Source organism: Vulpes vulpes, chromosome 12, assembly GCF_048418805.1.
Source record: "Vulpes vulpes isolate BD-2025 chromosome 12, VulVul3, whole genome shotgun sequence".
Taxonomy (NCBI): domain Eukaryota; kingdom Metazoa; phylum Chordata; class Mammalia; order Carnivora; family Canidae; genus Vulpes; species Vulpes vulpes.
In genome coordinates, this window is record NC_132791.1 from 61,682,704 (window position 1) to 61,709,433 (window position 26,730).

The 26,730-nt window shown below is 39.5% G+C and overlaps 1 protein-coding gene across 8 annotated transcripts in view; it reads right to left on the reverse strand.

Moving 5' to 3' along the window:
• The window catches only part of SNX24 (sorting nexin 24), a 154,153-nt gene that overhangs the window by 55,249 nt on the left and 72,174 nt on the right, over window positions 1-26,730 (reverse strand). For all 8 annotated transcript variants that reach the window (XM_072728724.1, XM_072728720.1, XM_072728722.1 and 5 more), the window contains exons 2-3: window positions 18,801-18,884; window positions 3,046-3,150 (exon numbers count right to left, since the gene is read on the reverse strand). In XM_072728724.1, coding sequence (XP_072584825.1) covers window positions 3,046-3,110 — 65 coding nt within the window. In that variant the 5' untranslated portion in view covers window positions 3,111-3,150; window positions 18,801-18,884. The remainder of the gene's footprint in view (window positions 1-3,045; window positions 3,151-18,800; window positions 18,885-26,730) is intronic.

A 26,730-nucleotide genomic window follows, 5' to 3' on the forward strand; every position in this document is an offset into this window, starting at 1 on the left:
CTGTATTCTATAGAGAACAAGTGGTCAAGACACCTGCCCCTTGTGCTTACTCTGAATGGGCCCTCTTGTTTGCATTTTTACCTGGTGGCTCTAAGCCTAGACTTTCTCCAGCAAAGCCGTGGGCAGGCTTATTCCTGCCTCTACTGCAGGCTCTCAGGGCTGCTGCCTTCTGCTCTCTGCTACAACAATTCATATGCTTCCAGAACATTCCATTTTCCAGAAAGTTGTTAAACATTTTTCTACCTCTGATGACCCCTCTTTCCCCTGCCCATCTACTACTTAACTATGAAGGTTCACTCCTTGTTAAGTTTTTGCACTCTTATTTCAGAGGGGTCTCAGGAAAGACAGGAAGTCATCTCAAAGTAAAATGTCTTCTATAAACCATGTCTGAGGGTCAAATCAGTATGGGACACCCCAGGTAATATATTTCTTAAGATCTGGGTTTCTCTGCAGATGACTTAACATGGAAAATAGATGCATACTGACAGTTTTCATAGGATTCTATATATTCAAGGTATAGATTTTAAAAATAACCAATCAAAATAAAAACAAAACAAAAATCAAAAATCACCAATCTATCAACCTATCAAGGGAGTTAGGGGTAGTTAATTAAATTATGGCAGCTTATGATCAGAAGGCCTTTTATTTTATGATTATTAATATATCCTTAAGTAAAACTATGTTAAGGCTAAGAAATTAGAAACATCTATAATACAGAAAGAAAAGGGACTTAGAAACTAAAATTTCAGTTCATGTCTTTAATCAACTCTAGGGAGTGAGGCAAGTTGCATAACCACACCAGACCTCAGTTTCTTCACCACTAAAACAGAAGAGTGACCTTAGGAATTCTGTTCTACTCACCCATGGTCCCGAAAGTACTAGTGGGACAAGAGGAGGAAGTGTTTTCTACGGCCCTCTCAAGTGCTAATCTGCCTGTTCTAAGAGTAGAAACCAAGGCCAGAAGTATAATTATGGATATAATGAAGGGCAGGAGGTAGGCTGGACTAGAAAATATTTTAATGGCACTGTGAGCTTGAAATGTTATGACTGTGGGTATGAAAACTTTTTCAGATTTGTGGGCCAGAACAGGGCCATCCTGTCCAATGCCATGCCAAGACTCTTAAAGAGACTTAAACACCAAAAGTTATCAAAAAATGATATATGACCCAGGGTTTTCAGTTCACTTAGGACCAGTAAAGCATTCCCACTCATCTCTTCAACTTCTACCTAGCTCCCACTGTCCACAAACACAATCAGCCAGAGGAGGGAGAAGAGAGAGCTCCCATGACCTCCGTAGGGACCATAGTGACTAGAAAATGAGTATTAAATGCAGAAGAAGAAGCAAGCCGTCCCAATCCCTCACCACATCTTTCAAGCCCTATTTCTGAGAATAGAAAATTCTAAGCTCAATTTGAGAGTCACTGTAAACTTCTCTTGGGGCCAGATGATTTTATCTGGATAGTTATATCCAAAGTACAAACAACTTAAAATGTTTACATTAAGTAGTAATGGAAGTCATGTGTCAAATACAGTGGGAGGAAAAAGAGGAAAGCATGCTTCACAAGGAAAGCCTGAAGATATACAGTATCTGTGGAAAATGTGGCCTATAAGAATGCATTGTTTACCTATTCCATTTAATTATAGAGAACATGAATTTTTACCCTTCACATCCGATGTCTAAAGTCTCGTTTTTTTGGTTTGGTTTTGCTTGGCAGTGCTGCCAGCAGCTTTGGAAGTCTCACAGCTCCATATATAGAGTCTCAAGGGACACAGCCACACACGTTCCTGTCATTTGTGGAACCCATTTCCTTTCATCTCTGACTTCCAGGGGGAGGCAGTGAAGGATCTGTCCACCATGCCCAAACGCAGATGAACAAAAACAGTAAAGAGAGCCCTTGTTAGATGCTTGCAGGGCCTCCAGCGTGTTCGCTTTTCTCAGTGAACACTGTCAAGCCAGGAAAACTAAACAAGGCCATGGAGAGACCGTTGGCATCTTTCTACTGGGAGAGGGTCATCTAAATTTATCACCAAGTATAAACCTGTGGGGATAGCTTCTCTTCAACTTCTAACCAGGCAAACCACCCAGAAAAAGTTGGTCACATAAACAGTATGCTGGCTTCCCAGAGCCTCCAGCTACCTGCCTATACAGAATCTACCATAGGGTGAAAGCTTAAAGAGGTTACAAGATATTAATAATGGAAAGCACAGTAAGAGCTGCTGTTTCTGTGATGTAGCATGTCTTAGATAGATCATCATGATAAATCCATAACCCTTAGGTTAGGTGAAGTCCAGCTCTTCTCTTCCTTTCCTCTCAGCTATGTTCACTTGGGTCATTCCCATGCATCTGCCTCTAAAATGTTTAGCATCCTGGCTGAGCAACTGGCCTGAGCCGTGCCAGCATCTGCCCTGCGTGGTGCACTCTGGATTAACAACTACATGGATATTTATCTGAAGCTTCTAGCCCTTTGTATTTTAAAACTAAGATAAGTTGACACTGTTCCATCCTTTCCTTTGCTTTTCCTTTTTACTTAGGACAAGTGCTAAGTAAAGAGTGCTTACGCATTCTTTTAAAAAACATATTCTAATTTGCAAAGAAGTCGGCACTTCATCAGAGGCAATTTTTAGACACTTGTTCTCAACTTGATTTCACAGATGGACGAGTCAAGCCCAATGAAAATTCAGATTCTCTATGTCCTCAACAACCAAAACCCAATGGCTGAATTAAGCAACAAATCTTGAGAGAGAAAACAAAAAACAAAAACTAAGTAATTTGTAGAGCTCAATTAAAAAATGGACAGACCCACTTTGCATCAGTTTCTACCTGTACATGAAATTTTCACTTCCTCAATCTACATTATTACTGATTAAAGCTAAAAGGACCAACTAACAACATATTTATAATTTTGAACATTCTTTATTTTAATCTAGAATGTTTGATTGCTTAATCTATTTTGCATCTCATCTATTAGCTTTGAGAAAAAATACTAAGACAGTAAGTTTATTTAAGCTACATTATATTAAACTGAGGATCTAAATACATCTTACCTGTAAATATGTTTCCAAACCTTGTCGTCGTTGTTCCAAGACTTTTGGGACCCAGTTCCTAACATGTTTAGAAGGGATTTCTGGAGTTTTTATACATTTCTTCAGCTATAAAGACAGAAACAGAAAAAAAATACAGAAAAAGTCTCAATTATAAAGACATAATTTAAGGGGGAAAGCCAATAAAAGAAAATGAACTACTACTATCTCTAATAAAAAGACAGAGGAAAATATAATTATATCTAAATTTTATTTAAAAATTCTTTACTTAGGGGTGCATACGTGGTGGTTCAGTCAGTTAAGTGTCTGACTCATGATTTCAGCTCAGATCATGATTTCAGGGCCCTGGGATCAAGCCCTATGTCAGGCTCCCTGCCCAGCACAGAACCAGATTCTTTCTCTCTCCCCTCCCCTTGCTGTATCCCTCCCCTTACCCCAGCTTTCTCTCTCTTTCTCTAAAATAAATAAATAAATAAAATATATTTTTTTAAAACCCTATTTATTTAGCTGTCCTAAATGTTCGGATTTTAGAAGAAGAGTTTTGTGTTTCTGGTAGTTGTTATTGTTGTATATTATCTAGTATTTCAGACTGGAATTATCTTTTTCCTGAAAAAATTAGAAATTCAGTAAATGCAAAAAAAAAAGTTCAGTAAATGCATTGTATAGAGGCTAAGTAGTTTATAATTTCCAAAATCAATTAATATAAAGAAACTTTGTTCAGAAGTATTTTTCTGACAAAAAGCCTTTCTATGTATTATTTCACAGAAAAAGTCAAAATGAAATGCAATGTTTATAACCATCCCACTGGAAATGCCATATGAACTAGACCACACCATTTGGAAAGTTTCTCAAGTCTGTAATAGAATAAACTTTAGATTTTTATAACAGAAACACTGATTGTTCCAATGCTCCTAAGAATTAGGTCCAAATTCTATTCAAGAAAAATCATCATGGTCCTCAGCTCAGCCTTTCTGGGCAGCAGTTTGAAGGAACCACATAAAAAAGAAAAATTCTATTGGAACTTGAGTTAGAGCTGTCTGTGGTAGGCATATCCTATGACATCGCGCCTTAACCTGTGAATGTTACCTTTACATGGCAAACTACTTTGCAGAGGTGACTAACTAAATTAGGGGTCTTAAATATGGAATGATTTTAAGGAGGATTACCAGCTTGGCTGAGTGTAATAATAAGATTCCTTATAAGAGGCAAGCAGGAGGGTCAGAGTCAGAGAGAGTTTGGAAGATGCCACATGGGTGGCTTCGACAATAGAGGAAGGATTGAGATGAGAGCCCAGGTGATCTCTAGAAGCTGGGAAGGAAAGGGAATAAATAATCCCTTTAGAGGAATAATAAAGAAATATAAGGAATAATAAGGAAATAATAAGAAAAGGGAATAAATATTCCCCTCTAGCCTTGTGATGCCTTGATTTACCCCAGTGAAATTCATTTTGGACTTCTGATCTCAAGAAGGATAAAAAGAAATCAATCTGTTTTGTTTTAAGCCACTAAGTTTACACTAATAGGTTACAGCAGCAATGTGAAACTGATATGCCAACTAAAATGGAATGACGTTTAATGTTCTAATTAAAAACTTGGAAAACCTACTGTGTAGCAGGAAGCCAGAGCTGGTGTCATGATTAAGAATATACAGATTATGACCTGCTGGAGGAGAGGCAAAAGCCCTGAGCTTCTGAGCTCCCAGTTTGGGGAAGTGGACCCTATGGGCTCATTCTGATTAAAGGCACGGTTTCATTATATCCACAGAAAGGATGTAGAGTAAGATTTATTACAGATCCCAGAAGCAGGGGAGGGCGGCAGGTCATGAGCAAGCGGGAGATAAGAGAGCAGGGTAGCAAGCACCTGTCACTTACAGGTGGTTGAGATGGAGGTCACTAACTTCTCAAGGGCTTAACCCCAAATGCTTATTTGAAATGGTGCCAGGAAAGCAAAGTGAGAACTTATGGCAGGAATTCTCGAACTCAAGTTCTCACCTGAATGTCCAGATTCTGGGTGTGAGCAGGGTTATCATAGTGTAAAAAGCCTAGACAGCAGCTCAGAAAATCAAAACTGTTTTTCAAAGTTTCAAAAACTCAAGACAAACAAAGGTTTGATTTTAAAATTTTAGCCTAGCAGCTAAAAGTGTAGTGAAAATGTCTTCCCGTACAAAAGAACAGATTTACCATTAACCCGCACAAAGAAGGAGTCTCTGTATTTCCCAGATTAGCACTTCCAGTTCAAGACACTAGGCTGAGCCTGTGTTTGCCCCCTCACTCCATACACTGAGTGCCATTAAAATAATAACATGGAAGTGCTAGCTGCGAACCACAAATTCACTCTCCTTGCTTTCCTCACCAATAGAGCTCCTATATTATTAGGAGTAATAATGTATCCAGCTAAATTCAGCCAAGAAAGCTAAATTTCCCAACCCCTCTGCAGAGAGTGGAAGACAGTGGTAATCAGAAGTCTCCAGGGCTTTTCATAAGGACTCTGAAAATGGAACAAACTCAGGGCACCTGGCTGGCTCAGTCGGTGGAACATGCGACTCTGGACCTTTGAGTTGTGAGTTCAAGCCTCATGTTTGGTGGAGAAATTAAAAAAATAATTAAATTTTAAAAAAAGGAACAGACTCAGCTGCCTTGCACCTTCTGTCCTACTTCACCTCGCCTCCATCCCTCCATCCCCTGGCACCTTCTTCCTGTGGAGGTGATAATGATGGCTGGTGCTGCAGTACCCATCAGCCACCATGGAGAAACTCTGAGGATAGACGACAGGTGTTTCAGATGACCGAGCAGAAAGGAAGAAGCAGCCATGCCTGAAAGCCTCCAAGAGTTGCCTCAACAGCCCTGAACTGCCCACCCCCCAGACTTATTTTTTGAGAAGAAAAAAATAATCCTTTTTCCCCCCCTTAAAGGTACTGGTATTTGGACTTTCTGTTTTATGTACCTGAATTTAACCCTGATAGACATCCGAAAAGAAAAGAAAAGAAAAGAAAAGAAAAGAAAAGAAAAGAAAAGAAAAGAAAAGAAAAGAAAAGAAAAGAAAAGAAAAGGAAAGGAAAGGAAAAGGCAAAAAGCCAAAGGTAATGGGACTCAGAAGAATGAAAACAAAGGGGCAGAGAAAAAGTATCACCAAGAGAGGGATTAAGAACTTTCTATAAGACACAAAGTGAGAGTGTGTCAATGAAAATAACAGAGCAGAGGATGCCCTGGCCAGGCCACCTCAAGAAAGAGATTGCAAAGACCATGGAGCACTGTTTTCTCAGCCAACCTGAGAGCTTTGTGCTCATGACTAGCATGAGAGGAGAGGGGAGCCAAGAAGAGGAATGAGACAATGTCATGGCTGGTCCACTGGCATGGTTACAAGCAGGGACACTAGTAACCTGGTTGCATCCCTAGCACTCACACCCAACCCTAGCCCACAAAGAAGTGTCATTGTCCCTAAAGAAAATGAATGAAGCATCTGGGTTGAATGATGGTGTCTGCCATTCTACTTATCCTATCGTGGGGTCCCCAGCCAAACAGCTGGTCTCTCCTCTCACTCCTTATGATGAAGCCCTCTAGCCGATACACCCCACAGAGGAACCGGGCTTGTGTAGCCAAGGCAAAGGTACCAGTGACAAACACCAAGAATAATTCATCTAGTTGGATGGGCAATGAAGGCTAACTATCAGAATGAAGACTGTGAAAAAGCACTGTGGAAAAGAAAGGATTAGAAAAAGAAGTGGAACAACAAACCCCAGAGGAATAAAATAATGGAAGAGATCTTTGATAACTATTTAGTACCTGCAGGGAGATTTGAGAAGACATTGCTTCTATAAAACAAGAAGAGATTGCTGTGAAAAAAAAATGAGATTTTTTTTTTTTTAGAAATTAAAAACATGACAGAGAAGTAAAAAATTAAAAGAGGTAGAATATAAAATCACAGATGTCTCTCAAACTCCACAACAAAGAGAGGGAGAGCAAAGTTAGGTGAAAAGAAAAATACCAGAAGGATTAATATAGGAAGTTTAGTACAAAACCAGTAAGCATTCCATAAAGGAGAAAAGAAATACTCAAAGAAACAGTAAAAGAATTATGTCAGGGGCGGCCTGGGTGGCTCAGCAGTTTAGCGCTGCCTTCAGCCCAGGTTCTGATCCTGAAGACCTGGGATCGAGTCCCACGTCGGGTCCCTGCATGGAACCTGCTTCTCCCTCTGTCTGTGTCTCTGCCTCTCTCTCTGTGTGTGTGTCTCTCATGAATAAATAAATAAAATCTTCAAAAAAAAATTATGTGACCTGATTCAGATCTTCAATTAAGAACCCACTGCGTGCCAGCATAATATACTTTGAAAGCCCCGCATTTACTGACATTTATCTGTGAGCTCTCAGGATAGCCAGGACAGAGAGAAGACACAGGAAAACATTTGCTGATGAGCACAGAAGGGGAACTGCTGCCACTGCTGATGACTTCTCATCAGCAACGGTGGACATCAGGGCTGCAAAGATCTAACGTGAGAACGTATTCCCATCACCAATTAAGTGGGAGATCCAAAGCATTTCCTGACATTCAAGACCTCAAAAAGTTTACCTCCTATGACTTCTTTCATACAAAGGAAGTTGAGGACATAACTCCAGAAAACAGATTAAAGCAAAAAGAAAGAACAGGATCAACCCAACAGCTCTGCCCCATCAGCATGAGGAAGGGAATCCAAGGACAGCTGGGCACACCATGCCCACAGAACTGTGGCTCTAGGGGGAAGCAAACGGTCAGCGGATTTGAATAGGGGAGTTTCTGGAAGAAGGTTGATTCCATGTAAGAGACAGCATGGGGAAGACAAATAAATTTTAGGTTTTGTTAAAGTAGATTTTCTTTTGTCTATTAGAAAGGCTAAGCTCGGGGACTCCTGGGTGGCTCAGTGGTTGGGCGCCCACCTTCAGCTCTGCGTATGATCCCAGAGTCCTGGGATCAAGTCCTGTATTGGACTCCCTGCATGGAGCCTGCTTCTCCCTCTGCCTCTCTCACTCTGTGCCTCTCATGAATAAATAAATAAAATCCTTTAAAAAAAAAAAAAAGAAAAGAAAGGCTAAGTTCAAGGGGAAGCAAAAGCCTCTGGTGATGGTCATGGAGCAGAAGACAACGAGCCCCTCCTACATGTTAATTCAGTGCTAGAGACACTCTTGCCCTCATGGGGCTTACATACCAGGAGACAGACAAGAAACAATATACAAGGTAATAAAACAGGGTGGGGGGCAGAGAATAACAGGATGGGATGGGAGGTGGGGGCCAGTGTGATATGGGAACGTCTGAGGAGGGATGTGAAGGCTACGTAGGAAACTGCATATCATTTTAAATGGGAAGCTTAGTGAACATCTGCAGCAGGGGAATGACTGGATAGAAGTTTACTTTGTAGATGTCATGCTACATCCCACAGCAAGAAGCACTATAATAGGGCAGGAGTCAGTGCAGGAGACCAGTCAGAAGTTCCTGCAGAAGAAGTCCAGGCAGGAGACCATGGTGATTCGAACCATGGTCCTGGCAGCAGACGTGGGGACAAAGAGAGGCTGTGGGAGTATGTAGAAAGAAGAGATGCTCAGAATGACTCCGGGTCCCTAGCTGTTTCAGGTGTGTGGCTTCACCCAGCAGCTGTATTTGAATGACCTGCCTGCTGTTTCCTGAAAGGTGGTAGAAAGCCAGGTTCAGGGAAAGTGGCAGGGAGCACAAGTTGTCTCCCCAGATCCACTGACCCTCCCTTCTACAGAACAGACCTGATTTTCAGGCCAAGTACATGACCACCCAGAATAAAGGACACATTCCCCAAACTCCCTTGAAGCTGTGTGGGACCCTAAGACTGAATTCTGGCAGAGGGTAGGTACAAAGACATGTAAGTGCACTTTTCAGGCAGTGTTCATACAGGGAATGACTATTTCCTTCTTTCCCTTCCTCTGCCCGCTGGCTGACTCCACCATGTGATGGCTAGACAGACAGGAAGCCATCACCTTCGAGGATGAGAGACAAGCCTCCCCTTGAGAGCGGGGGAGCCACAGGAGCCTGGGTCCCTGACGACGGTGAAACAGGCACACCAGCCCTAGGCATTTACGTGGGAGAAATAAAGGTTTATCTGTGGGGTGCCTGAGTGGCTCAGTAGATTGAGCGTCTGCCTTCAGCTCAGGTCATGATCCCAGGGTCCCGGGATGGGGAGTCTCCTTCCTCTCCCTCGGCCCACCCTCTGCTTGTGCTCACTCTAAGAAATAAATAAAAAATCTTAAATAAATAAATAAATAAATAAATAAATGTTTATCTGTGAATGCCACTATTATTTTGGCTCTAGAGTTACTTGTAGCAAAGTCTAATCTTATATGAGTAGGGCTTACAGCTGATACTGCTAGCTCCCTACCCAATATTCACTCCTTTCCTCTTTTTGCAAAAAAACAAAAACCCAATGCCATTGAGAATACCAACACTCTGGGCAAAAGGTCTTCATTTCCCAAGTTCCATTGTCATTAGGATGGCCATGTAACAGAGGTGTTAATGAAACATAGTTTAAGGCTACTGGGTAGGGCTCTTGTTTAGCTCAGAGAGAAAGAAGAGGAAAGGAAAGGAGAAAAGGAAAGGAAAGAAAGCCATAAAGAAAAGAAAAAAGAAAAAGACTCTTCTTCCTGACAGAAATGCAGAAGCAAGGGCTGGAGGGATGGCAGCTATATTGTAACCAGAAGGGTGCAAGGTGTGTGCAAAGGTAAAGATGGCAAAGCAGAAAGACAAAAAGGAGCTCGGAACATGGATACTGTGGAACTGCTACATCAACTGGGACAGACTGCTTTTAGTTTTGTGGCAGTGTGAGAATCATCTCTCACTTGTTTAAGAGATCTAGTCAAGTTTCTATTACATCCAACCAAAAATCACTTTGGCATAAAGGAACCCACTGTTTGGTTTTGGCGATTTTAAGATGCTCACGCGGCATTCAAATGGAAGCAAAGTGCAAGCAGGTAGATATGAGTTTATAGATCTGGGCATCAGACACATAGGTGGTTTCTAGAGCCGTGGAACTAGACGACATGACAGTGGGAGCTTCTCCATTGGCACGGACCAAAAAACAATTACTGTGATTGATGGCAGGATCCTCAGACAGCTCCCAAGATCCCTGCCTCTTGGTACATGTGCTAAGAATCCCTTCCCCTGGACTAAGATGGCATCTGTGACTGTGGTAGCATAGTCACTCCCTGATTCAGGTTTGCCTTTTATGAGACCCAGTCCTAGCAGACTGTTGGCATGGCCATGTGACACACACATGCCTCAGACTCGGGGATCGGCCTCAAAGAGCTGAGAGCCACCTCTGGACAACAGTTGGCAAGCAAAAACGGCCCTCAGTTCCAAGATCACAAGAAACTGAGCCTCACCTATATGAGCTTGGAAAAGGACCCTGAGCCCTGGATGGGATCATAGCCTTGGTGACACCCAGGCGTCATGATGCCTGGTGAGGCCCTAAGCAAACCAGAGAACCCATGCCCAGACTCCCGATCCACAGAAACTCTGAAATGATATAGTTGTCTTGTTTTATGCTGCTGAGTGTGTGGGGATCTGTTACGCCGCAACAGGACGCTGAAACAGAAGATGAGACCTCCAACTCTGAGAGGCAGTGCAGAGAAGCAAGGCAGTGACCGAGCAAGGGGTGAAACTTGCACCTTCGGGAAGCCAAGTGCTCCAAGGAGCAGGCATGGTCAGACCATACTCAGTGAGGCTGAGGGATCAAACACTGGGTAAGGAGGGAGAAAGAAGTGGAAAAGCAGACTTCTCTTTTGAGGAATTCTATGAAAAAAGGAGAGTAATGGGGCAACACAGGAGGGATGCATGGTGTTAAAGGTGGGCTTTATTATGTTAAGTAGGAAATGCTGTGACTTGTTCATTTACTGATGAGACTGATCCAGTATTGAGGAAGGGGAGGAGGAAGAAAGGGGGAGAGAGGGAGAGGGGAGGGAGGGAGAAACAATTTGTTTGTCTCTAAGGGAATAAATACGTATCTCACCTCTATACCACGTGAGGTTATTTCTCAAACAGAAACAAAGCCAAAAATGCTAAATTATTCTGTGGTAAATAAGCTTTTTCGGTTTCAGTTTTAAACCTAAAAAAACTTCCTTTAAACGCACTGAATCATGACATTTCTTACATTGTAAAATAGAAAATCAACTCCATTATCTGTCTCTCTCACTCTCTCTCTCTTTTTAAATCTTGAAGATACAGTACTGAAAACACTTTTCCTTTTTATTTATGTCAGGAGTATGGAGGAAGACGATCATCATAGCTGCAGGGACCTGTGACAGCATTTGTAGGTGAGTAATGAATTGCTTTAGATGAGGAGAGACAAATCCAAGACAATATGTTTCCAGCAGGGCTCAGCTGCTCACATGATAAATACTCCTCTGCCATCCCATCAGATGATTAACTGTTCTGGGCATGCTGCGTCCAGCCACGCAGCCTTTCCGATCCACGCGGATATCCACGGATAGCCACCAGATTCCACAATACTGCAAGCACCATCCCCTGTGCCTGGAGTGATCACTCCCTTTCCTTTTTATTTCTATTTTTTAATATTTATTTATTTATTTATTTTCAAGTAATCTCTACACCCAACATGGGGCTTGAACTCACAAGCTCGAGATCAAGAGTTGTGTGCTTCACCAACTGAGCCAGCCAGGTGCCCCTTCCTTTCATTTTTATACCATTTTTTAAAAAGATTGATTGATTGATTGATTGATTAATGATAGAGAGAGAGGCAGATAGAGAAGCAGGCTCCATGCTGGGAGCCCAATGTGGGACTCGATCCCGGGACCCCAGGATCGCGCCCTGGGCCAAAGGCAGGCACCAAACCGCTGAGCCACCCAGGGATCCCCTCGTTTTTATACCATTAAAGAGATATTCAGAACTTACTCCACACAGACATGCCATGTATAAACTGGTGACTATTTTCTGTTTTTTAAAAAAACATTTTATCTCTTTGAGAGAGAGAGAGCGCGCTCATGTGTGCATGAGTGTAGGGAGGAGGCAGAGGGACAGGGAGGGGAAAGAAACGTCAAGCAGATTCCACACTGAGTATAGAGCCTGGTGTGGGCAGGATTCCATGACCCTGAGATCATGACCTGAGCTGAAACCAAGAGTCAGATGCTCAACCAACTGAGCCACCTAGATGCCCCAATAATGACCACTTTAAGAAATGAACACAAATACCTATCCCAAGCACATGAATAAAAAGAAGGAACCAGAACAAAGAGGTTAAGGAAAGACCTGGGGAGCCTTTGGGGTAAAATTCAATCTTTCACTCCACTGTGGTATCCCTACATCCCTAGGGTTCCCTCTGGAAACACTGTACATGGTGCTGTACTCCTGATGGTGGCTTGGGATTCCTGTGAAATGTGCACTTTGTTAGTTTAAATACGAGAATGTAATATTTTATTCAAGCCAAAAGTAGGCAATAACAAGATTGAAGACGCTTAATTTAGTAATGCATCAGCACCATATTTCCCTGAAACCTCTGGCCTGGAGCAGACAGCTGGGAAGGCATAAGCTCAGCAGTTGGTCATGCTGAGTTTTCTCCCCACTCCCATGATTGGAGGCCAAGGGAGGAAAGTTGTTCTCAAGGACCACCATTCAAAGTGGTAATCTGCTTGTCTCTAGGAGATGTGGGCAGGTGTTGCTGTAGCACAGGGCGCTGCACATACAAGCCCAAGACTCTCCCTGTCACCACAGCCTGGCCTGAACAGTATGGAGGGAACCATTTAACTTTATTTTTAAAAAGGACATTATGCAAAGAGTGAAGAGAGAAGACCAGGGGAGGGGCTTGCTTAGGATTTCAGTGTGAAAAAAAAAAAAAAAAGGATTTCAGTGTGATGCTGGTGGTGTTCCCACCTAGGACTGGTGAGCTACAAAGGACTTTTCAGTGTAACCTGGGATGGAAGTTACAGTGAGCCAAACCCCACAATAAAAACCCTTTTTGTCACCCAAAATATTCCTCTAGTAATTCAGAAATATGCATAATGTCCTCCAAACATTCCATTTTCCCAATACCTATTTAATGCCTAATATGTGCCCAATACTAGGAAGCAGCGAAGAAGATACAAAAGATAATATATGGTCCCTTTTATAAAAAATGTGTCTTCTAGTTGGACAAGACCTAGGGACAACTAAATTTTAATGATCTCTTAGATGTTTTTAAATTAAGTAGAAATGCCTGCTCACGATATTAGGATCGTAAGAGGCACATGTTGGGCATAGAGATTACTTTAAAAAAAAAAAAATATATATATATATATATATATGAAGGAATAGGAGTTCCAAGAGCAAAGACATGAGGGAAAAAGAAATCCATGTGAAAGAAGAACGTCAAGAGTTTTACTTTGGCTTGAAAGGATCAGAACACAGAAGGGAGGCCATTCAGCATGGCAAAGATAGAAAAAGTGATTTTCATACAAGGGGGTGAATGGGATGACTAGTTTGGTGGTCACTGCTATCTTCTTATGAGAAAGTGAGACATAAAGTCAACCAGAAAAGGGGTTTGTGGTTGACACAATAATGGTTCTCTTTAACAATGTCCATGTCCTGATCCCTGGAACCTAAGAATGTGTCACATTATATGGCCAAAGGGTGGGATTAAATCAAGTATCTTGAAATGGAGACATTATCTGGGATTTTGCAGGTACAACCAAATCTCAAGGGAGAGGCTGAAGTGTCCCTGTCAGAGAGGGGAGATGTAGGGACTGGCCAGAGGATGACAGAATCAGAATCTGCAGTGGCTTTACCACTGGCTCTAGAGACAGAAGAGGCCACAAGCCACAGACTGTGAGCAGCTTCTACAAGCTAGAAAAGGCAGGGAAATGGATTCTCTCCCAGAGCCTCCCAGGAGGATCACGACGCCGTCCACATATAATAAATGTGTATTGCTTTAAGCCACTAGGTTTGTGGTTATTAATCCTACCAATAAAAACAAACTAACAGAAACTCTAGGATTACTGGCCTTGAGAATCAATGTCCATGATAGGTTGACAATATAGACCCACTTCAATGTATTTGGGCAAGAGGATGAAGATGTAAATAATGCTTTAGGGAAACTGAATTATAGCAAAGAGTGAATCAGAAGACAAGAGTCAAAACAATTAAAGTAATACTTACAAAATAGTAAGACTCTAGCTTGGGAGGGCAGAGAAGAAAGGGGTAGATTAAGCAGTGCATATTGTAGAAATTTGGAAGAATGAGTCAATATAGAACTTGGTGACACTCTGAATATGGGAGGTAAGAGAAAAGCAGGAGAGATTCCCCAAGGTTTCAAACCTTGCGGCTTCAGTGCCTGTGATGGAGACAGGGTGGGTGGGGAGGATGGTCTAAGAGATGCATCTAAAAATATAACCACACAAGAGGATCTCTCAAATGTCGAGAGGCACTGGGAGACTCATCATGTGGGATGCTGGTTTAACAGACAGATTAATGGACTCCATCAGAGAGACTCTGCTTCTGAGTGTCTGGGTAGTACCCAGAGTGTGCACTTCAGTCAACACTATGCCGGTTTAGGTGGTCCAAAATGCACACTATGAAACGAATCAGTCAAGGAAAGCTAAAAGAAAATGGAATCAGGGGCATCTGGGTGGCTCAGTGGTTGAGTGTCTCCCTTTGGCTTAGATTGTTAATTCCAGGATCCTTGGATGAGTCCCACATCAGGCTCCCCATAGGGAGCCTGCTTCTCCCTCTGTCTATGTCTCTGCCTATCTCTCTGTCTCTCTCATTAATAAATTAAAATCAAAAAAAAAAAAAAAAGAAGAAAAGAAAATGGAATCAAATACTCATCATAGCTCTGGAAGAAATGACTGATGTTAGCCAAAATCCGAAAGAGTGAAAATTGACCTCACAGATAACATACCAATTTAAAGCTTTTGTAAATTAAAACAAACATCATAGCCATAAGGTCCTGTATGAAAAATACTCTCAGCCAGTGGCTAACATTTTATGAACAGGCCACACAAACTAACAGGCAGAAGCAAATGAGACTCCAGCAGAAAGACAATTCCAAAAAGAGGGAATACAGCTTCTAAACAAACTTAAAACATACCAATGAAAAGAGCAACAAGGCAACATACACTGCTAAGTAAACAAGTATCATTGGGGGGCGGGTAATATTCAAATCTGACAAGATTTTGTGATACTTTCAAATGTGCTAGTTGTGTTTTTAATCTGCTAGAACCATTTTAAAAATAATTTGGCACCATACATCAAGAGGCGGTAAAGACATCCAAACCCTTTGACAGAGAATACTTCTTTTTGTAATTTAGTGTAAAAAAACCATGTTGAGCATGGAAAAGATTAGATCTAATGAGGGCTATCAATAATTGGAAATTTTACCATGTGATGCACACAATCTCATTTAGCTCATAAAATAATCCTATGAAGTTAGTACTGTAATTATTCCTATCTTACAAATGGGGAACATGAGACACAGAAAGATCACATAACTTGCTCCAGGGACTCAACATCCAGGAAGAGGTAAAGGCAGGCTCAGAAGCATTCTGCTTCCAAAGCCTACACACTTAACTTCTACACCATAGTTACTATCATGCAAGAACACAGCACAGAATTATTTGCTTCTGTGAAAAATTCAAGAAAAGAGGGGCATCTGGTTGCTTCAGCCAGTGGGGTAACTGACTCTTGATCTCAGGGTTGTGATTTTGATCATAGGTTGTGACTCAGTATAGTGACTACTTAAAAATAAAAATTAAAAAAAAATCAAGAAAAGGAAAATAGGAAATATAGTAGTATAGCAGAAATATGTAAAACAATGTATTATTTTTCCTGTCCCCAAACTTCCTGCAAAGTTTAGCTTTAGAGTCTAAAAATTATTAGAAAGGGGAAAAAAAAAACCCTCTTGAATGTTTCTTTAAAAAAAGAAAGAAAACCAAAGAAAAGTGTAAACAACTGGGATATTATTTTTGTATTTCAATATGAACAATTATAAAAATTGAGAAGTTATAATCATCAAGAACTTTCCTTAGACAACCAGATGAACTGTGAAATGGGTAACAGTCTTAGTTTCTGTCTCAAAATCAGCCTGACGACAAGCCAGGAGGCATTTCTGTCCGTTTGTAGAATATGGAGAAGAGCCATGTAGCTAGTATTCTAAAGATGCAAAGCACTTGGTTTAAGAGCTCATATATCATTTCAGAATTAACATGGGGACTCTGGCCCAACACTTACAAGTAAAAAATATGATGTAAAATGTCAGGAAAACCAGAACACTGATAAGAGGGCAAACCACACATACTGCAGAAATAGTCGAGTATTTCAAGAAGATTAAATAAGAGATTTGACTGAATTTAAAAGGAAAATATTTTATATAAAAATATAACACTCAAAACGCATCACAAAATTCAAATATGGAAATTGGGCCATCAAAATAGTGATAAAACAGTCAAGTTGTACAACATGGCAGTAGCAATCAGTAAAGCTTGTGCATTCTGAGTAAATTTTTTGCTGATTTCAATTCTTAACATCATTTACACTCAAGATTACAGATTTCTTCTTTTTTCACACCCTATCATGATTTAGACTTAACTATCTTCTATAGCAACCTTTTAGCCAAATCAAATCAAATTGTACTAGGGCAAGTGAAGGAGGCTTTTGGTAGCTGCGTTCTGCTCTCCAATACCCAATACAGAAGTCAGTAAATACATACCTAAAACTGCCTCACAAAGCTATTTTTATCTCTGTGCCCCTGTCAGATGTTTTAAAAATGCAAAATTGAGAAATTTGAGGATTTTTCCTCTCAGCTTTTGTAGGCCTGATTATATGACTATAAGCGTGGTTAAAATTATTACCAGAAACTGCAGAAATTAAAGAAAGGTCCTAGAAAACCTAGGAATTTTTTCTGACTCTGAGTATCTCAGAACTGCCCCTAATCACTGGGGAGAAAATAAGATCATGGTAGAGAACTGGAGGACCGACCCTGCACTGGTAAGAAGCTCAGGGCGGGCCTAATTGGCAGTCACCCAGCTGTGCCTGGTGCGGAGCTGGTCCTGGAGTATCTGGTGAGGACAGCTAGGTTGTGTGGAGGTCATGGTGAGCTGGGAGGTTAGGAAGACAGCCGGCATGTGACAAGCCCCCTAGTCTGTACTCTGCTCTTGAGAGGCCTTGCAGGGGGTGGAGCTCTGGTTTTAACGTTAGTGTAAGAATTTATTTCATGAAGTACCCTGCAGAAATCTCCCTAGAATCGGCTTCATTGCAACACAAACAGACAAAAACAGAGAAGGCATGGAGTCAGAGACTCCAGGTTTGTTCCTCTTTGAGACCCCCTGGTAGGAGCTTTTGTAAAGGCTAACAGCAACATCTGGTCTATATCCACATCCACGTGCATTGTTTCCCTTGGAAGCAAATCTGGATTTAACAAAATTTTAACTGAAGAATGACATGTATATAAATTATCCCTTCATAAGAGAAAAGTATACAGAGGGGATGAGTTGCACTAATTTCTCAATAATATCCTGTTAAAGTTTATACTTAGTATTCTATTCTTCTGACTAAAAAAAAAAAAAAGTGGGGAAATTTAATTTTTAAAAAACTACTAAAGAATTTTTAATACAGAGTAAGCACCCCATCATGTCATCTATGTGCTGTCAGTTCCCAGAAAACTTAAGAGGTCTTTAATGAAATTAAAAGAATAGACTATCTTTTTTAAAAATTTTATTTATTTATTCATAATAGACACACACACACAGAGAGAGAGAGAGAGAGAGAGAGAGAGAGAGAGAAAGAGAGACAGGCAGAGAGAGAAGCAGGCTCCATGCCGGGAGCCCGACGCGGGACCCGATCCCGGGACTCCAGGATCACGCCCCGGGGCCAAAGGCAGGCACTAAACCGCTGAGCCACCCAGGGATCCCCGAATAGACTTTCTTAACATATTTACTTAGTATCTTCCCATCTAACTTCTTACCTAATAAAATAACAGAAGTGAAGAAAATTAATTAGGGCACACTTTCATGTGTGTGTATATGTGTGTGTGTATGTATAAAATATATATATTCATGCATATGAGTATATACACATATACTCGTATATGTATTCACAAGCTCTGTCTAGTTATTAAGGTAATGTCAGCACCCCAGTAGTAATTTCTAACCCACAAAACATTAAATTTTGGTAGAAAATAAAAAAATATTCACTCTTCTATTCTTGACTATTTCTCTCCCATCTCAGCTATTTCTTCTGTATTCTTATTTCTTTTATCTAAATCTTTTAATGAAATAAATCCAAGAACTTGAACAGCCATCTTGTAGAGATAAATTCAATTCAAAAAGAATTGTACATGTTCTCCTTTGAAAGGTTTGCCAAAGAATCCTTGAATACATGTGCCATGTATGTTATCTTTTCTAGGAACATGTAAGTGTAAGTTGATTTTACTAAATTTCTCCTTGGAAAATCTTTATCTGCTTCTTTCTTTCCTTTCTGTAAAGCATGTTAAGTCTGTTTCGTGGAGAGAATAAGGTCTGAGTCTTATTTTCTGTGAATCTCTAACACTCAGGGCAGTACCTTGCAAACAGCTTATCACCTCACATCTATTTATGTAAAAGATCTTAATGGAAAATCCACCTACCCAGAAAGCACACCTTTAAGGGACTGAATAATTTATTTTAAAAGAAAACTGAAATCATGATAGAAGAAATCACACTGTTCCAAGAACTATTCATGCTCTTAGGAAACCATCTTAACCTTACAGCTTCTACCATATGAGGAAAAAAGGAAAAAAAAAAGTTACCTTTTTGTGCAAGGCATGAAATTCGCTGTATCTTTTTTCAACAAAATGTTTTCTTCCATTCATTAGCACTTCTATCTTAAACACCTAAGGAGAAAAAATTAAAAAGATTAATTCCACCAGTTCAAAACCCTCAATGGTCTGATGTGGTAAGTTTGTGACCATGATATATTTCATCCCTTTAATTACAGTAGCTGATTCCCCCAAAACCCGGAAGGCTCAGGAGACCCTCGTCCAACAGCACTGATTAATGAGCACTCAAGCCAAATGCTTTAGTGAGTACAAACTGAAGGATCCCTTTAACGTGTCGAAAAACAACAAACTTAAATGAATTCACATGCTCCTTAACTTTCTAATCAGAGCACATTCTTCCCTTAGAATTATTTCACCAAATGAGTATGATGGTATCGAAATAAAGCGTTTTGACAACAGCGAGCGTCTGGTAGGAATGGCAGGCCCCAGCATTCCATTATGGGTATTATGACAACGGCTGTGCTGTGTCATCTCTAAGACAATCAGGCAAACAGCAGTGCATTTTAGGTTAATTTCTTCCTAACCTGCATATTCATCTATAGGCTCAGCTGGGCCTGTTCTGCTGTTTGCAAAACAGGGAAAATGTAGTAAAGGCTCATTTTCCCTGCATGATGCCAGTGACAGCTTGTGCTCCCACCTCCAGAAGGTTGAAAGGCCAGAAGAAAAGGCTCTCTGGGTGCACTAATTAGTAGGCACTAACATGACATTTTCTTGATTCTTAGGTCAGTGGGTCAAGACTGGGAGCCAGGGATGAGAAATATTGTGAAATGCTCCTGAAAACACAATGCTAAGGTGGGGTAGGGGAAGGATGCTTGGCAAGAATGGAAGAGAAGGTGATCGGTTATTTTCAAGAGTTTGTCTTTGACTCTTGTTTTGCTGAGCAAGATGAGGACATAACTAAGATGATGGAATATTGTTCAATTAATTAGTAAGCCTAATTTCTTTTTTCAGTTGCCCTTCTGGAAAAAAACTAGAGTTGAGGTCACAGGACTCTAAAAAGAATTAAAAGCATGCTAACTTTAAAGAAAACGGAAGTTAACACACAAAAAGCAAGGTCACGTACCACCATTATGAAAACAGACCCCCTATGGCTCTACATTTCTACCTCATATATAATATGACTTTTTTGAAAAGACAAAATTATATCATCAAGCACAAAATGTATTTGTAGATTTGTACTTCTTTGAATCAGAAAATCTTCTAAAAAAAAAAAGAAAATCTTCTATTGTATGACTCAGCTTAAGAAACATGCTTTTCTTAAAGCAAATAGTAAATATTTACCAATTTAATCAATACCTTATATTAACATTCAGTTTTTCAAGAAACCTCTCCAAAAATACCTTTCTTTGGCTAACCAGTGAAAATACTCTCTTCTAAAAACATACCCATATGCTTCAAAGTCTCAGATATATGTATACTATTTTTTAGAAAAATATTGTTTACTAATTCACCAAAGAAAATTCTTCTTCAAAGACACTGCCAGGAATAGGATGAGGAAAACACCCTGAGAAACACAAACAAAAGCAGCTCAGCTTCAACACATGAGCTTGGTTAATAGAATACAGAGCCCCTTTGTCGTGTCAGGCCCCAGAGTTAAATCAGGACAATGTGGGAGCAGTAGAAGTACTTTCCATCTGCTGAACTGCAGGAAAGAGATGAAGTTATGCTCTGAGTCCAGTTACATGAGGCTTCATCATAAAACCCACCACTTTAATTGGCATGTTTCCTGCAGAATCCGTGGAAGGAGAAAGTAGAAGACTCAGAAAGGCTCAACCTACTGGGTCATCCTGTCGAAGGCCAGGGATAAGATACATTACACGGCGGCTGCCCCATGGAATGTCATTCCTTCTATCGACCAGATGGCTCCATTCCTAAGTTCCAAAGCTATTTTTCAGTCACTCAATTCAAGGGAGTGGCAAGGTGGGAGGGTTATACGCACACACGCACACACACACACACACACACCCTGCGTGGTACATTTTCATGCTAATATTTTTATTATGGTACCATTTTAAAAATGTACAATATTACCTAATCTTATTCAGACTTCTTTTAAGTTCTGGGAAAATATCTTGTAAAGGAAGTTGGTTAATTAGAATTTCTAGGACAATGTGAGGCAAGAAACGGAATCAATTTAATAAAACTTATTTTCCTGAATTCCACAGCTGTTTCTTTCTTTCTTTCTTTCTTTCTTTCTTTCTTTCTTTCTTTCTTTCTTTCTTTCTTCCTTTTTCTTTCTTTCTTTCTTTCTCTCTTTCTTTTCTTTCTCTTTCTTTCTTTCTATCTTTTTCTTTCTTTCTTTCTTTCTTTCTCTTTCTTTCTTTCTTTCTTCTTTCTTTTCTTTCCTTCCTTCCTTCCTTCCTTTCTCTCTCTCTCTTCTTTCTTTCTTTCTTTCTTTCTTTCTTTCTTTCTTTCTTTCTTTCTCTCTCTCTCTCTCTCTCTTTCTTTCTTTCTTTCTTTCTTTCTTTCTTTCTTTCTTTCTTAATAATTCCTCATACATGTTGTCCCTGCTGCCTGGAAAACCTTTTTCCTGTTCTCCTGGCAAACTCCTAGTAGCTATTAGCCACCTCTAAGTTAGGAATTCCTGGGAAAGCATGTAGTACAGTATCTGGCATTCAGTCATTTAATTATTTATTTAGCAGATATTTACTGAGTGACTACAATGTACCTAGGAGATGCTCTAGGGTCTGGGGATTCAGCAGTGAACAAAAGGGGCAAGAGCTCAGGCTTCCAAGTGCATATATTCTATCTGGTGAGGGAGGCAGACTATAAACACAGGAATGAATATAGTGAAGTCAGGAAATCAAAAGTCCTGTGGAGAATAAGGCAGCAGGGTAACAACACAAAGCTGAATGAGGGTGTTGTTTCAGACAGCAGGGTGTCAGAGAAGGTCTCCCCGGGCAGAGCAGCAGAGAGAGGTGCAACATCCAGAGACAAATACCAAGAAAAAGTTGAATGTGGTTATGTCTGGAATTTTAGACTGTGAGTGAATGGACAAGGCCTTTTTTTTTAAAAAAAAAAAATTTCTGTTTAAAAAAATTTTGAGGGGGGGAACCCTGGGTGGCGCAGAGGTTTGGCGCCTGCCTTTGGCCCAGGGCGCAATCCTGGAGACCCGGGATCGAATCCCACGTCGGGCTCCTGGTGCATGGAGCCTGCTTCTCCCTCTGCCTGTGTCTCTGCCTCTCTCTCTCTCTCTCTCTGTGACTATCATAAAATAAAAAAATAAAAATTAAAAAAAAAATTTTGAGGGGGACACCTGGATGGCTCATTGGTTGAGCATCTGCCTTTGGCTCTGGGCATGATCCTGGAGTCCGGGGATGGAGTCCCACATCAGGCTCTCCATAGGGAGCCTGCTTCTCCCTCTGCCTATGTCTCTGCTTCTCTCTTTGTGTCTCTCACAAATACATAAATAAAATTTTTTTAAAAAATATTTTTTAATTAAAGCCTAGGGCAGAATGATTTCCACTTCTGGTCAACATAGCATAACAGGGAGCAGGCTTACCCTCCCACCGGAAACAACTCAAAATAGGTGGGAAAGACGGCTCTCAAGACATCAGACATGAGGAAATGTGGAACAGTGAGAGACAAAGGAAACAAAGCTGAGCCCAATGTTACCCCTATCAGATTCCTGAGGGCAACTGAGAGGAAGCCAGTTATGAGAAAACAGGGTCCTGGACAAGAGTGAGCTGCACACAGAGAGGACTCCTGTGTCCTGCCAGAGATCTCCTTCTACCATTCAGCTGAACCCTTGTCAACACATGAGTTTGGGGAAACTTACTCAAGGACAAGAAGACAAAAGAGAGAACACATGCTCAGAGCTCACAGACAGCTGGGCATACACAGTCTGTTCCCAAAAGCCAGGGTAGAAAACTTCATCATTCATGAGATATTAGAGTTCTTAGAAAGGTCTTGTCTCAGTAGTGGGACAAAATTAACTGCAGACTAAAGGGTCTTTTAGTCCAACATAAAAAAGCTTAAAACAAGACCCAAAGAGTGCAAACTGTTTCCAAGTAACTTAACCACATGCCAGGACAAAGCTCAAGAATATTTTTAGGAATATAAAAATATCAGTACTTAAAAGATAAAATTCAGAGTCTGGCATCTAATCAAAAAGAAGCAGGAAAATATAACTCATAATAATAAGAAAAACCAAAAAAAAAAATAATAAGAAGAAAAACCTATGACAGAAACTGATCCAGAAATGACACAGATGATAAAATTAGAAAAAAGCATTAAAATCATTATTATAAGGCAATTTCTTATATTTAAGAATCCATAGGACAGTGTATCATGACCATGACTATGGGAGATACTAAAAAGATACATAGCAAGTCTGTATTCCACTGATGAAATCAACATCTCTGATTTTTAAAAAAATACACTGGACAGAATTTAAAACATATTAGACATTGCATAAGAAAAGTAAGTGAACTTAAAGACTCAGCAACAGAAACTGTCCCAAATGAGAGACAGGAGCAAAAACTAAAAAATAGCTAAACAGAGCATCAGTAAATTACAGGACAACTTGAAACAGTAGAATGTATGTATAATTGGAGTCCCCACAGGAGACAAGAGACAGGAGACTAGGGTTGGCAGAAAAGACAAATATATTTAAAGAAATCATGACCAAAATGTTTCCAAATTTGATGGAAACTATTACCCACAGATTAAGAAAATCAATGGATCCAAATACAAGAAACATGGGAAAAAAGCAAAAGCCAAAAATCCATGGCAAATCATATCCAAATTCTTTAAAACCAGTAAGAAAGAGAAAATCTGAAAAGCAGCCAGGGAAAAAAGAGACATTAAGTAGAAAAGAAATAAAGGTAAGTTGGACACCACATTTTAAAAATATTTCCATAAATAACCAAGCATATAAGAGAGATTCAATGCATATATACTCCACTTAGGTTTTACACGTCATGGCAATATGTTCTTTATAAAGTAGCATATGTAAAATAAAATGTATAATTTAAGGCCAAATTTTTAATCATTATTTTTAAATTAATGATTACTTTCCCCCAGTCAAATAATGACAAGAGTGATAGCAAGGACTTTTCTAGCACTTATTATGTGCAGGCACTGCTCCAAGCTCTTTACTCATAATAATCACTCATTTAATTCTCACCACCCCAAATGAAATAGGTACCATTATCCTCATTTTACAGGTCAGAAAAGTGAGGCAAGAATTAATTGACTTGCCCATAGCAGAGCTGCATTTTGAACCCAGTAACTTGGTTCCTGTATCTGCCCTTGCAGTCACTGCATGATACTGATTCCTAATAAGCAACGTTCTTTATATAGCCTCATTTCTTGGGGTGGGAGGGGGATGTTCTGGAGTAAGCACACCACTTTCCATTCCTTCTCCCCTGGTAGTTCTGTCCTCTAGATGGGGTTGCCCAGGAGCATAAGACACTTGGCCAGGAAAGCGCTCATGATGTCATGAAGTCTTTACCCTCAACTATTTGGAGACTGTGCTCCTTTATGGAACCAGACCACTGATCTATATAAAAAGTATGTAACTCTGTAGAGGAGAAGGATACTTTTTTATATTACCTCCTCTTGTCAGGATCTGTGCCCACACTGCTCTCTCAATCTCCTTATACTGTGGTTCCAAATGTTAGCTTGTATGTTTTTGCTAAAAATAATAATAATTATAATATGTACTTAGGGAAAAAAGTTTCAAAAAGTCCAAACACTGTAAATTTAAAAGTATACGTTTCTTACATAAGAGGCTTGTGTAAGTCCTTGACAACTCAAGAGGGAATCTTAAATATCCTTTCACAAATTGTTCCCACACACACAAACTCTGTATGTACATATGTATACAGAAGTTGTTTTACTTTCTTACACAACTGGAGCCACATTACATATTCTACTTCATTTCGTCTACTAATTTTCTTACCTTATTTTATTTATTTAGTACATGTTGAACATCCTTCCTTAGCACATTTTCAAATGCCTAATTCTTTCATAGCTACCTAGTACTTCTATGTATAATTGTTACCATACTTTTATTAGGACCCTAAGGTAGATATCAAGTCACTGTACTATTTTTGTATGCATATATATACATGTATGTTTATGTATGTATATGTATGTATATACATATGTTTATATAACTGACCCATGAACAACACAAGGGTTATGGACATCCACCCACACACACACAATAAAAAAAATCTATAATTTTTTATTCCCAAAAACCTAACTACCAATAGCCTACTGTTGACTGGAAGCCTTCCTGATAACATAAACAGTTGATTAATGCTATTTTGTATGTTATATGCATTATATACTGTATTCTTACAATAAAGTCATCTAGAGAAAAGAACATATCAAAAAATCATAATGAACAAATATGCTTACAGTACTATACTGTATTTATTGAAAAAAATCCACATATAAGTGGACCTACGCAGTTTAAACCCATGTTGTTCAATGGCCAACTGTATATGTTTTTGTATTTTATTTATAAGTAGATGTCTACATAATCCTTGTTTCTGTGCATGTACCTACATAAATATGTATACACACAGGATAAACTACCAAAACTTTTGCCAAATTTACACCCCTGTCTCAAATCTACAAAGTTACACACCTGCTAACAGGATATGGAATGTATGCCTATCCTAAACTGCATTGGCTATTAGGCACTTTGGCAAGCTGGTGAGTAAAATGAGAATTAACTGGATGTATTTTAACCAGTGCATATAGTGGCATAAGTTTTCATTTCAACTATTTCACATAAAATCACACAGAAGCCCCAGCTCTCTGTCTAGCCCTCTAATCTTGTCCTCATAGATTTCCAGTAACCCCTCTGTATAAAGCAAGGACGGATTCCTATAACTAAAAAAACACATTAAGGCTTCCATTTAGGTTTGCTTAAAAAAAAAACAAAACACCACAAATTATATTATTCATGTGATTAAATTCTAGCCACAGTCCTGGGAACATTATTAAGTCATTAGAATTTAAGTTGAAAAGAAAAATAGATATGTTAAAGACAAGATTTCCATTCCTAAGTGTGGTTTTGATTACATGTTAGGGTCATTTTTTTTCCTTTATGATACTATCTCTGCAATTAAACTGGAAGTCCATGATAAAATATTTCAAAATTTGGGTTTACACCCAATTTTCCAGGAATGTATTTTTAAGAAATAAAATAAACTTAAGCTAAAGACGGACTTAACCCATATTCCTCTTGACTTCAGAAGCTTGTATTTTACAAAGTTATTCACTTTCAATTCAAAGCAGAAACAGTTTTTCCTCTAACAGGCCAAAAATATCTAATAAATAATTTAAATGTCTTCCAAGTGTAGATGAGAATTCTATATACAAATAAAGCTGAATATCCAGTGTTCCAAGTGGTTTAGGTCACAAAATTATTATGCTGAGAACATGAGATACACACAAAGGATAACTACCAGCTTCAAATATGGTTTTTCTTATATACGTTTTAATAGTTGCTCAACATGCCCCAAATATTAACACTAGGCTTGGCTTGGAATCAACTCTGGGCTTGAAATATTCTCTTTCTTGAGTAGGAATACAAGAAAGAAAAAATAAAATTTAAAAGGTTATTATTTCACTTAAATATTATTTCACTTAAATATTATTTCACTTATTTAACTTATAAAAAGTTATACCTCTAAAAAAGCCACTTATTGTGTGCCCGTTGGAGATCAGGCTTTTATCAGGTATGAATTCACATGATGGTTTTTTAAGGAGGGAAAGATGGTAAGAAATTCTCCAATTATAAATTACTATGATATTCAATGACTAGCTACAGTTCAATAAAACTAGTGTAAAAATTTAAGTCGTTCTTATTCTGAGCCTTAAATCATATTTTCTCTAATCCAAGATGCTACACTGACAAACTGAGATATCATTAATTTTA